The 12,763-nt window shown below is 49.7% G+C and overlaps 2 protein-coding genes across 2 annotated transcripts in view; one reads left to right on the plus strand and one right to left on the minus strand.

Moving 5' to 3' along the window:
* eif4a3 (eukaryotic translation initiation factor 4A3) overlaps window positions 1–5,293 on the plus strand; it is a 7,071-nt gene extending 1,778 nt beyond the window's left edge. Inside the window, exons 3-12 of the mRNA XM_046047862.1 lie at window positions 409–475; window positions 564–626; window positions 714–846; window positions 943–1,023; window positions 1,760–1,901; window positions 2,008–2,146; window positions 2,272–2,387; window positions 2,536–2,643; window positions 4,456–4,583; window positions 5,120–5,293. Coding sequence (XP_045903818.1) covers window positions 409–475; window positions 564–626; window positions 714–846; window positions 943–1,023; window positions 1,760–1,901; window positions 2,008–2,146; window positions 2,272–2,387; window positions 2,536–2,643; window positions 4,456–4,583; window positions 5,120–5,136 — 994 coding nt within the window. The 3' untranslated portion in view covers window positions 5,137–5,293. The remainder of the gene's footprint in view (window positions 1–408; window positions 476–563; window positions 627–713; window positions 847–942; window positions 1,024–1,759; window positions 1,902–2,007; window positions 2,147–2,271; window positions 2,388–2,535; window positions 2,644–4,455; window positions 4,584–5,119) is intronic.
* A 379-nt stretch (window positions 5,294–5,672) lies between these two features.
* Window positions 5,673–10,869, minus strand: soul4 (heme-binding protein soul4). Its single transcript, XM_046048107.1, has 6 exons — window positions 10,733–10,869; window positions 9,081–9,283; window positions 8,802–8,887; window positions 8,321–8,462; window positions 7,963–8,146; window positions 5,673–7,660 (listed from the first exon to the last, which is right to left on the minus strand). The coding sequence occupies exons 2-6, from the start codon at window positions 9,232–9,234 to the stop codon at window positions 7,486–7,488; spliced, it is 741 nt and encodes a 246-aa protein (XP_045904063.1). The 5' UTR covers window positions 9,235–9,283; window positions 10,733–10,869; the 3' UTR covers window positions 5,673–7,485.
* Window positions 10,870–12,763: the final 1,894 nt, after the last annotated feature.

Raw genomic sequence — 12,763 nt, forward strand, 5'->3', positions numbered from 1 at the left:
CCGTAGTGATCCCCGGCGTCCCGTAGTGATCCCCGGCGTCCCGTAGTGATCCCCGGCGTCCCGTAGTGAGTCCCGGCGTCCCGTAGTGATCCCCGGCGTCCCGTAGTGAGTCCCGTAGTGATCCCCGGCGTCCCGTAGTGAGTCCCGTAGTGATCCCCGGCGTCCCGTAGTGATCCCCGGCGTCCCGTAGTGATCCCCGGCGTCCCGTAGTGAGTCCCGTAGTGATCCCCGGCGTCCCGTAGTGATCCCCGGCGTCCCGTAGTGATCCCCGGCGTCCCGTAGTGATCCCCGGCGTCCCGTAGTGAGTCCCGTAGTGATCCCCGGCGTCCTTTAGTGATCCCCGGCGTCCCGCAGTGCTCCCCGTAGTGAACCTGATGTTGTTTAACAGCTGCTCTCTGCTGTGTTCAGGTCTCAGTCTGGAACAGGAAAGACCGCCACCTTCTGTGTGTCGGTGCTGCAGTGTCTCGACATCCAGGTCAGTGTTCACGTTAAGGTTTCAGGGGGTTCACCTGTGCAGGTGTTGGCGTGATGACATCATGCTGTGATGTGTTTCCTGTCTGCAGGTGAGGGAGACCCAGGCTCTGATCCTCGCTCCAACCAGAGAGCTGGCGGGACAAATTCAGAAGGTAGTCCCGCCCACGCCATCACACCCGGCCGGTCAGCGGTGAGGTAGTGTCCTGGTTTCTGATTGGCTGTGTGTCCTGTGTGTCCAGGTGCTGCTCGCTCTGGGAGACTACATGAACGTCCAGTGTCACGCCTGCATCGGGGGAACCAACGTGGGCGAGGACATCAGGAAGCTGGACTACGGTCAGCACGTGGTGTCCGGGACGCCCGGGCGGGTGTTTGGTGAGTTTAACCGCACACGCGGCGGCGCGCTTCCTGATGTCAGACCAGGAAAACCTGGAATAAGAGGCTGACGTTTGTTTGTGTGTTTTTCTGCAGACATGATTCGCCGCAGGAGTCTGAGGACGAGAGCCATCAAGATGCTGGTCCTGGACGAAGCCGACGAGATGCTCAACAAAGGTGAGACTGAGCACGTGCAGGTGTGATGTCACCTGGCGGCTTCACTCCTGTTGGTCAGGTGATCTTAACAGAGGGCTGCCAGAAACATCGATCACTACTGAGAAATGTGGGCCCGCTGCTTTCGTCTTACCGACTTGTCCGTTGTTGTGGAAACCGAAGTGTTCCCAAAAATGAGACCTTAACAATAAGGGAGGGTCTTAAAGCGCAGGCTTCTCTGCGCCGGCCACACTTTACTGGCTAAAGCGTGCAGCGCCGCAAGGCGGAGATTTGGTCCGCCATTTAATGTCTGTGTGGAAACTCAGAATTTACGTATGTTCCACACAAAACAAGCCTAATATATGACGTTAGAGACTTCCTGTACCGGAAAGGTCCGCTGTAAAATGACCAAAAACTGAATGGAGTCTGGTGCAGAGGCCTTTAACCAGCGATGGCTGTTGATGCAGGACTGTTTTAGGGATTTGTAGGATGGAGAATTTCAAAACTCCTCCTGGGCTCCTCCTTCCTCTTCCTCCTCCCTCTTCTTCCTCCTCTTCCTCCTCCCTCTTCCTCCTTCCTCCTCCCTCTTCCTCCTTCCTCTTCTTCCTCCTCCCTCTTCCTCCTCTTCCTCCTGGGCTCCTCCTCCTCTTCCTCCTGGGCTCTTCCTCCTCCTCCTGGTTTAGCTGTGACCCAGCTGTAACGTGGCCCTGCAGACGGTCTGTGCTGGTCTCACCGGTCTTCTTACCTGTTACTTGTTCAGGGTTTAAGGAGCAGATCTACGACGTGTACCGTTACCTGCCTCCGGCCACACAGGTGGTTCTGATCAGCGCCACGCTGCCGCACGAGATCCTGGAGATGACCAACAAGTTCATGACAGACCCGATCCGCATCCTGGTCAAACGGTGAGTCCGCCAGCAGCGCCCAGCCGGTCCTCATGAACCTGCCTGGCACAGTCCAGAAGCTCTGTTCTGAAGTCGGCCCCCCCCCCCCCTTTGTCTCCCCCCTCAGTGACGAGCTGACCCTGGAGGGCATCAAGCAGTTCTTCGTGGCGGTGGAGAGGGAGGAGTGGAAGTTTGACACTCTGTGCGATCTGTACGACACGCTGACCATCACTCAGGCCGTCATCTTCTGCAACACCAAGAGGAAGGTGAGAGCGAGAGAGAGTTGAACGTGCTGAGACCTTCAGAGCTCAGCTCCCTGACCCGATGGTTCCCCTTCGGACCGTCTGACAGAACCAGAACCGGACTGAGCGGGTCTGTGCTTGTGTTTCAGGTGGACTGGCTGACGGAGAAGATGAGGGAGGCCAACTTCACGGTGTCGTCGATGCACGGAGACATGCCTCAGAAAGAGAGGGAGTCCATCATGAAGGAGTTCAGATCAGGAGCCAGGTAACGGAGCAGGTCCTGAGCCAGACCGGGACCCTGCAGTCCAGCAGCAGAGCTTCATTTCCCTGCTGCTGGACCCGTGTGTAAATGCTCCACCTGCTGTACTGTACTGGTTCTGAACTGGACTCTGAGCTGCTCCTGTGTGTTTCAGCCGGGTCCTGATCTCCACCGACGTCTGGGCTCGAGGTTTGGACGTCCCTCAGGTGTCTCTGATCATCAACTACGACCTGCCGAACAACAGAGAGCTCTACATCCACAGGTACGCTGACAGGAAGTGGCGCCGGGGGGGTCAGAGCTCATGTAGACAGAAGAAACGTAATGAGCTCTGTTACTATGACAACAGTGAACAGATGCTGACGTCGGCACAGGGTCTCCGGGGTGATTCTGCGTAGCGTTGGGCGCAGGGATCTACCGTGCGCTCTTATACGCCCCTAAAAATAGATCCGTGCGAACCGACCGTAACCCTCCGCCACGCCGGGATTTCCCCGGTGCACCGGCCGCCCTGAGGCCGCCTGAACATCCCCGTTAAAACAACGTAGAGCGATGACTGACGAGTTTGTAGCCTGCTTACAATGAACAAAGTGAACCAGCTGAAACTGGAATTAATGAAGTGGTGGGAAGCTGCAAACTTTACTATTATTTATTTTTATGTGTTTAATATGACATTAAAAAGAACAGAACTGTAACTAATATATTAACATCAAACCGTTTCCTGCCTTTGTTAAAATGCTACAACTCTCGTGGACACTGGCTCCTCCGCACGGTGGACAGGTGGAGATTTGACCAGAGCGTAGGAAGGTTTCAGACTGTAACTGCTCGCGTTTCCTAGTTTGAACCAACCGTTTCTGGCGATTTGCAGTAATGTTGTGCACGTCGCAGCCTTCGTAAGACGGCTGCTGGTAACAGCTGAACTGAGGCGACGGCGAGATGAAGCCTCACGAAGCATCGAAGCTTTCCGTCCAGTCGGTTCACTGAAGCTTCGCGGTGCTTCATTTGCTCCACTGGGCCATCAAACAGTGATCGTAACGGCGCCACGGCTTTGGTGAACGAATGAATGATGTTTGATGAACGTATTAATCTGGCGCCTGTCTTTATGTTGTAGCGACCGGGTCAAAGGGAAAGTGGAAACGAGGCAGAGGGCTGTGATGTGAATGTTAAAGCCCCAGTTTAATTCTTACAGAAACCACAAGTCTAAGCGAACAACTCGTCCCGTTTCATCACGATCTCTGATAAAATCAGCTGTGTTCAATAAAAACCAGCAGTCCAGAAAATGTTAACGAAGGTCCGATGTGTTTTGCTCCTCCTTTCGATTCGAACAGCAAAGCTGCGAACCGTTTCCTGATGATCCTGTCGGGACGTGTAAAGTTCTGTTGCCTCCTCGTGTGTTAATGTGCGCGGCGTCTCTCTCGCCGTGGGAACGCTGAACTTCAGGATCTCAGAGTGAAACGTCTTTAAGGAGGAGCAGGAAGGAGAGTTTGACCATCTTAAATATCTGAAACAACTCGTGACTTGGGGCTGGACGATTCAGCAGCTCTGCCTGACGTAACGTTACCGTGTGCACGCCGTGTGCACGCCGTGTGCACGCCGTGTGTGTTCCTGGACTTCCCCGCGCTGAGATGGATCTCTGGGTCACAGGATCAGGAGGCGCGAATTTGAGACGGATCTGTCGGGGCCCAGAGTCTCCTCCGGGTTAAACTAACGCTATGGGTGGTGACGGTGCAGTGGATAAGACGCGCGCCCTCAGTGCGGGAGACCTGGGTTCGATTCCCACCGTGACACGTCCACCAATGTGTCCCCTAGTGAGACACTGACCCCCTCGTGTGTCCAGAGGCGTGCGACCTCTGACCTCTACAGCCGCTGTCCGTCGCTTTGGATAAAAGCTTCAGCTCAATGGAAAGAAATTCTTCTTCTACTGAATACTGTTGAGAATCTCGCCATCTCCGGTCGGGCCGCCGTGTTTAATCATCTGTAGGTGTTTATTAGAAATGAGCTTCAAGCTGTGTCTGTGGTTAAATGTGGGGGGCGGGGCCAGTAGGTCGACTGTAACGACGTGATCTCTGACCCCCTCCAGGATTGGCCGATCCGGTCGTTATGGCCGTAAGGGCGTGGCCATCAACTTTGTGAAGAACGACGACATCAGGATCCTGCGGGACATCGAGCAGTACTACTCCACCCAGATCGACGAGATGCCCATGAACGGTACGAGCCGACCAATCGCACACACCGCTGGGTGTACTCACTGTCAGTACTCACTGATGTCAGTACTCACTGATGTCAGTACTCACTGATGTCAGTACTCACTGATGTCAGTACTCACTGATGTCAGTACTCACTGATGTCAGTACTCACTGATGTCAGTACTCACTGATGTCGGTACTCACTGATGTCGGTACTCAGTACTCACTGATGTCGGTACTCAGTACTCACTGATGTCGGTACTCACTGATGTCGGTACTCAGTACTCACTGATGTCGGTACTCACTGATGTCGGTACTCACTGATGTCGGTACTCACTGATGTCGGTACTCACTGATGTCAGTACTCACTGATGTCGGTACTCACTGATGTCGGTACTCACTGATGTCAGTACTCAGTACTCACTGATGTCAGTACTCACTGATGTCAGTACTCGGGTTTCTTCTGGATCCGCTGCATCATCAGAACTGGTTGGTATTGACTGACCCTGCGCTGCACGCTTCCTGTGATTGGCTGACATGTTTGTTCTCTGTCTGCAGTGGCCGACCTGATCTGATGTCACCTGGACGACGTCACACGGAGCCCCGCCCCTTTTTACCTGTGTTGCTTCCTGTTTTTTATTTTTGGATGTTTTAGGGTGTTTTGATCTGGTAGAGACGAGCGAAAGGCTGCAGACCCGTTTTTGTAAATAAAGTTGTTTTGGTTCCACGTCAGCCTGTTCTCGTCTGTTCTGAAACGGAACGTCCCATTTGGGTCGTACAGGGTTACCATGGCGGCGTCACAGGAGAGCAGCTGGACGGCTCATCGATGACCAACAGTGTTTCTGATGTTGATCATCAAATGAACGGAGCGTACCTGAACACGGCGTCGGTCAGCAACCAAACGCCTCACGGCGAAGGTTTGTTTTACCCTGGGTTTCGCCTCTCAGGCTATGTTCAGGCGCGCTCAGGGTTAAAACCCAAAATCTTCAAAGCTGATGTCACACAGACGGTCGTCAATTTTATTTTAATATTTTATACACAAATGTTGGAACAGAAGGAAACCATAAAAAAAAAACAGTAAGAATATTAAAATTCAAACAGGCACCAAAAATCACAGAGCTGATTGATTTTAAACTGATTTCACATCAAATCACAAAGACAGGAGGGAAACCGCGTAACCGCCAGTTCACAACAAAACCCACAGACTCTTAAACAATTTAAATATTTAATCCACCACCATCCTTTTACTCTGAAACCTTTACAAGTCACTTCCTGTCGGACTGCAGCTTCGTTGTTTTACTCTGAAACCTTTACAAGTGACTTCCTGTCGGGCAGACTGCGTCACGCTGTGCAGCTGTTCCTGGTCAGGTTCTGCTGCCACCTGGCGGGAGGACGGTGATGTGAAAGAGGACGTTCCTCCTGATTTAACGTTCCCTCCCTGTGTGGTTCGGATAGTTTGTCTCTTAATGATGAGGTCACCTTTTAAAAGCTGCGTCTTGTTTTTACTCAGTTTTCAGATATTAAAAGTAGTTGCCCCCCCCCCCCTCCCCTCACTACAGAGCGGGCTCTGGCACCAGATGACGTCACCAGCACAAGATGGCGGCGACAGGATATTTTGGCTTTATTTTGTAAAGTGGGAGGAAATGGAGATGCGGCGGCCATCTTTATTTACAGTTAGTTTCCTGTCTCACTCGCAGGTCGGGAAGAATCCAGCTGCAGCCGCAGACGGACGTGACTGAAGTTCAACTTCCATATATGGTTTGTCCCAGAAGCCATCGCGCACAAAACGTGATGGCGTTTACCTCGACCGCTCGGCCCACGCAGAGCCGTTAAATTAAAAAAGAGCTGTTAAAAAATGTGTCAACGTAGTAATCGGTGTACGTTATGTGTTAATATTTACTATACGATAGTTATATATTAATATAGTATATTTATACTATAATTCCTGCACATTTTTATTTATAATAGCCAAATAATAATAGAGCAATGTTTCAATTAATACCACTGTAAGTTTCAAAGACCAAGAATATTGTGTAGCGTTACATCACGAGCCAGTTGTGTCTCGATTTAGGTTAAAACTTTACAACATTACTGAGACGTTAATGACAGATTAGCGGTTTGAACATTAACAGTATCGTCCAGCGGTTGCTGGACTCGTCTTTGCTGCAGTGGTCTGTGCGACTGGACCTGGGGGAGCTAACCGGAGCTAGCTGGCTAACTATTCCTGACAGCCCCCCCGAGTATTTTCCTCACCCTAACCCTCACCACCTGTTGCTGCGCAGCCTCCGCTAGCGTTACTGCAGCTGTATAACACCCGTCGGCACTTGCGGAGCTTCTGAACTTTCGCCGCCAATTTTCGTAAAACTGCCGATATTCGAAATCTACACAGTTGATTTCTCGTCTCAAAACTTCTCAGAAGTGTATTAAAGTTCTGTTGCTGGCCTCTAAAGAAAACGGTCTGCATCAGGATCTATCCTGTACGTGAGCCGAGATTAACGTCATCACGTTTTGTGCGCGGTGGCTTCTGGGACAAACCAGATTTGGAAGTTCAACTTGCGTCAGGTGACTTGCGTCAGGTGTGCGGGCTGCAGCTGGATGTACTTGCGCAGGTTTGGAGAAGGTATCAAGTGATTACGTTTACAGTGTTATCGATCGGACCGTGAACTCATGACCTGCATTGGAAAGTGCGGGAAAACCTGGTCTGCGGAGAACGTCCGATTGGTCAGATTACAGCCAATCAAGACGGAAGCTTGACAAAATAAAGTGATGTATTTGCTGTTGCTATGACACGGGCAGTGTGAACCAATGGGAGGACAGTCAGTGAGGAGGGGCGGGGCTTAGTGTCACTATGCAAACAACAAAGCAACCAATCACAGGAGGAGGAGGAGGAGGTGGTGCTGGAGCAGAGGATGATGGGAAGGCGTCTACAGGTTGCGTCTGATGAACCAGATCTCATTCCTGCGGCGGGGCACGCTGGGGTTCTCGTACACGGCAACCATGTAGTCGCGGCTGCTGACTTCGTCTGTGACCCCGAGGATCTCCCACAGCAGGCCGATCTGACGGCCGACCGTCTCCTCCGTGGTCGTCCCGAAGAACACCCTGACAGCCAATCAGAGAGCAGAGCATCATCTCACACGCCAGTCTGACACCTGTCCGCCTTCGCCATGAGGTCACAGCAGACAGACTGCAGAGACGCTCGTTAAACATTCTGCTAACTACAGCAACAGATGGTTTTATCTCTCATCAGTAACACCTGACGGCGTCTCTTCTAAAGATCAGCTGATCAATAACACCTGACTGATATTGGAAGTTGCGCTGCGTTCAGGGACAGTGGGGATTCCTGCAGGTTAAACTCAGCTCTGACTGAAGCGCCGTGTTAATGAAGCGGAGGGTGTTCTTACCTGGAGATGACTCTGATTGGCTCTCTGTGGACGATGGTGATGTCACTGTCAAAGGGTTGGGGGGGGTTGGCCTGGTAGTCGGCGGGCAGGAAGAACGCTGTCTCCACGTCTTTCTGAAACGTCACACCGTCCTCCATCATGTGGATGTTACTTATCACTGGCACTGTCATCCCCAGGTACCTGCCTATACACGATCAATATGTCAGTGGGAGGGGCTACCTGAGGTGTGCTATGGGTGGGAGGGGCTACCTGGGGAGTCAGTGGGAGGGTCTAGCTGATGTGTGCTATGAGTGGGAGGAGCTGCCCGAGGTGTGCTGTGGGTGGGAGGGGCTAACGGAGTGTGACGGCGGAGTCTGACCTGCAGAATTCTCTTTGCAGATAAAGCGCATCAGCTTCATGAAGCCCATGGAGATGCTCTGCTCGTACAGGTCTTCTCGTCGGGTCACGCAGGCCCAGTTCCCTGCCGGGTAGACCCGCTCCTCGTACAGAACCTCGCCCATCTGCAGACACACGTTCATTATTTATTTAAATCCGGCGGCGGACTGCTGGTTCAGAGAAGATGAATTTAGTTTTGACTGGAGCAGGACTTGATGGTTAACGGTATCAAAGCTCTTTCCAGGTCCAGATAAACTAAATTAACTAAAATGAATTTGGTTAGTTTTCTTGAAAAGAAGATTTCTGATCAGCACGATGAAGAGGTTGGAGGTTTTGATCCATTGATCTGATTGGTCAGTAGGACTGGTGACCCTTTGTCAACATGCAGCACAGGTGAGCCAGCTTCATGACACCTGGATCAAACCCTGCTGCTGACTGCTGGTCTGGTCTGTGGCGGTCTTTACCTTCTCATGGCAGGACACGGGGACGAAGGGGAGGGGCTCCCTCTGCTGGCTGTTGCGTGTCATTTCCTGTATGGGTCCGGTCATCTCTGCAACAGACAGACAGGTGTGCTGATGTCACCTTAGACACTTTCAGGTTCATTGATCCTAATGAACTCTGACATCACCTGACAGCGACGTCATTAAAGATGTAGAAGAAGAGGTCTGAGGAGCAGCTGATGAAGAAACACTCAATGCTTAACAGCTGGCCCGGGTACTGGCCCCCCCAACCCCTCCCCTCACCTGGAGGAACCGACACCTGGTGGGTACTGGCGACCGCCTGCCAGTGTGTCAGCAGTCGGTCATCTCCATCCATTGGTTCGGGGTTGTCTGTGATGTCATCGTCCAGCTGCTCGTCGTCCAATCCGTCGAGGTCTTCCAAAGAGATCAGAGCCATCACTGTTGGGGGAGGAGCCGACCTTTGACCTGCAGAGTATTTCTTATTCCTGTAACACACACACAGAAACACACCTGTTCACCTGTCCTGAGGTCTGATCACTGTTCCTGCACACACACACTGCCAGTGTTTCAGAACTCCTCCATTTTTTTTAGTTCTTCTATAAATCTAAGACGTCCAGGTCCAGTGAAACACCTGAAACGGGACAAAAGTAAAACTTTCATCTCCTTCCTCTGCTGCAGAATAACCAGCGACACAAAGACAACGCTCAGCTCACACAAACTGAGAAACCAAGTAAATTCAGAGATAAACAGTTTTCAGGGATCAACAACGAGTTAATGTGGTGATGGTACAGTGGACTGGACGCATGCCTTTGGTGTTCAGGTGACCTCTGGCATTTTCACCAACTGTAAGTCGCTTTAATAAAAAAAGCCTCAGCTAAATGAGTAAATGTAAATTTTCTTAACGGCTTCAGCCTATTCTGCAGCAGAGGAACCCGTTTCTACAGTGACACCTTGAACAGCCCGTTGATACACAGACGCTTTATGTGGGCCGTATTGTATCTAATTTTCACTGGACCTGAACTACAAACATGGAGGCATCCTGAAGAGCCTGTAGTGTATGATTATGTTTTATAGTAACGAACGGACAGCAGGTGTTTCTGCTGAGATGTCTAATGAACTGAAAAACATCATGAACTTAGACAAACCGTCACATTATTATTACAATAAATATCTGATCCTGTTCAGCCTTTGCTTCCAGATCCGGGATGCTGCTGCCTGCTGGACCTGGATCAGCGTAGAGGTACTTTTTACTATTGGTGTACTTTTACTCAGGTATAACTTAGTAATAAGTAATAATGGACTGATGATCAGCTGCTGCTGGTTTGGATCAGCTGACTCTGAATTACTGATGATTTAACTGATGTCTGGTTTGATTGACGGCTCTGGTGGGTGGAAGTCTTTTAATTTGATCAGTCAGACTTCCTGAAGACAAACTCTTTATTTACTTTGTTTTATTTTGATGTAACTGAAGTTGAACCTGTCCGGATCACCTGGAGGTTTTCCTGAATCCACACTGATCCGTATCACTGCTGTCTGCCCGAACCTGAAGGACCCGGACTTTCCTAGAACCTCTACAGATTCATTAAACAGGTAAATGTGGCATAAAGTGTCTTCGGTGTAAACCGGTTCAGGGGCCCGCCGGCAGTCTGCTTAGCCCCGGGAGGGAAACTAGGTCAACCCGGGACCCTGTCCAAACACACGAGCACAGGCCGCTGATCCTTTTCAGACCGACTCGGGTTAGACAGAACTACCAGCTTGACCAACAGGACCACAGCGAACCCGCTTCAGATACAGCAGGGACCAGAAGTGGACTGGGTTTACTTGGCACGGCAAAGTTAGCACGGTTAGCATGCAGATTCCTCTCTACGTTAGCCTGGTTAGCACAGTTTGTCTGGACCGGGTCCGAACAGTCATCTAGCAAGTGTTTATCTCACCTGGTTCCGGTCGCACCTGTCCGCCAGGTGAGTGTGCAGCTGCTGAGACCGTCCGCCAATCACAACAACAACAACAACAACAACAACAAACCCGGCTCGTGTCTGGAGCTGAGAAACTCTCGCACATGCGCACTGGATTCAACACACACACACACACACACACACACACAGAGCGGCGCTGGACTGCGCACGCGCCAGCAGGTAAACCGTCCGTATCCGGTCCCGGTCGTGGGTCCCACAGGGTCCCCCCTCCCCTGAATGAGCTTGTTAACTTATTAATCTAATTAGAAAAAATAACTAATAATAAATGTGCCTATTTACTGTCTTTAGAAACCAAATCCGGATCCTGCTGCCTTCAGAATTTTTTATTTTTTTATTTGTAAGTGACTGTTTCTATATATTGACTTATATTGGGATTTATTTCCAGTACACCTATGTTATCTGTATTTTCTCGTGCGCGTGACATCTCGCCGAGGTTTAAATGCATAATTAGTGAGCTCATATTGTATTATGATGCCTAATGATTAATCCTGTGAATTAAATAAACATCTATATTAATGTATGTTGTCTGCTACGTAGCAGAAGGGAGTTACAAACTCGATTTCACTCTATAACCTGTTGAGCGGCCCGCTGAATGACGTCACTGCAATGTTTTAGTCAGAGACATTATACAAATACACACCAGATAAAATTTAGAAACAAACGTTTTCATCAGGGAGCAAACAACTGCAGAAAAAGTGATGAAGACATGTAGAGAAATAAATTCATTACAAAACGAAAGACTTGAAGATAAAGTCACTGATCACTGATTATACTTTAGTACCCGTCTACATTTCTGTTATTGTTTATCAGGGAAAATACCTGAGAAGGGACTGAAAGTCCACTGATAAGAGAGTTGAGATCCAAAGAAGTTCTGCTTCTGAATGAAAAATGTTCCCAGTAAAATAAAAAGTTAACCACATTATTTAGAGACGAATCTTTATTGTTGTCATAGCAACATGTTACATCTGTTAGAGAAACGTTTGAGTGACCGACGAGTTAAATCAGACCAAAGTTTCTTTGTGGATCCACACTGAGTCCACAAAAGTCTGGATAGACCCGAATTTAGATTTTAAATGAATTTCTTTTATCCGGTTAAAGAATCTCAGTTAACTCATGTCCCGGTTCTGTCATAGTCCTGTATCTTAGTTAATTCCCTGGTTCTGTCTTAGGGCTTAGTCCTGTGTCTTAGTTCATGTCCCTGTTCTGTCTTAGGTCTTAGTCCTGTGTCTTAGTTCATGTCCCTGTTCTGTCTTAGGTCTTAGTCCTGTGTCTTAGTTCATGTCCCTGTTCTGTCTTAGGTCTTAGTCCTGTGTCTTAGTTCATGTTCTGTCTTAGTGCTTAGTCCTGTGTCTTAGTGCTTAGTCCTGTGTCTTAGTTCATGTCCCGGTTCCGTCTTAGTTCTTAGTCCTGTATCTTAGTTCATGTCCCAGATCTGTCTTAGTCCTGTGTGTTAGTTCATGTCCCAGATCTGTCTTAGTCCTGTGTGTTAGTTCATGTCCTGTCTTAGGTCATAGTCCTGTGTCTTAGTGCTTAGTCCTGTATCTTAGTTCATGTCCCAGTTCTGTGTCTTAGTTCATGTCCCGGTTCTGTCTTAGGTCTTGGTCCTGTGTCTTAGTTCATGTCCCGGTTCTGTCTTAGATCTTGGTGCTGTGTCTTAGTTCATGTCCCGGATCTGTCTTAGTCCTGTGTGTTAGTTCATGTCCTGTCTTAGGTCTTAGTCCTGTGTCTTAGTGCTTAGTCTTGTATCTTAGTTCATGTCCCGGTTCTGTGTCTTAGTTCATGTCCTGGTTCTGTCTTAGGTCTTGGTCCTGTGTCTTAGTTCATGTCCCGGTTCTGTCTTAGGTCTTAGTCCTGTGTCTTAGTTCATGTCCCGGTTCTTTCTTAGTGCTTAGTCCTGTGTCTTAGTTCATGTCCCCGTTCTGTCTTAGTGCTTAGTCCTGTGTCTTAGTTCATGTCCCGGTTCTGTCTTAGTGCTTAGTCCTGTGTCTT

Source organism: Micropterus dolomieu, linkage group LG04 (genome assembly GCF_021292245.1).
Source record: "Micropterus dolomieu isolate WLL.071019.BEF.003 ecotype Adirondacks linkage group LG04, ASM2129224v1, whole genome shotgun sequence".
NCBI lineage: Eukaryota > Metazoa > Chordata > Actinopteri > Centrarchiformes > Centrarchidae > Micropterus > Micropterus dolomieu.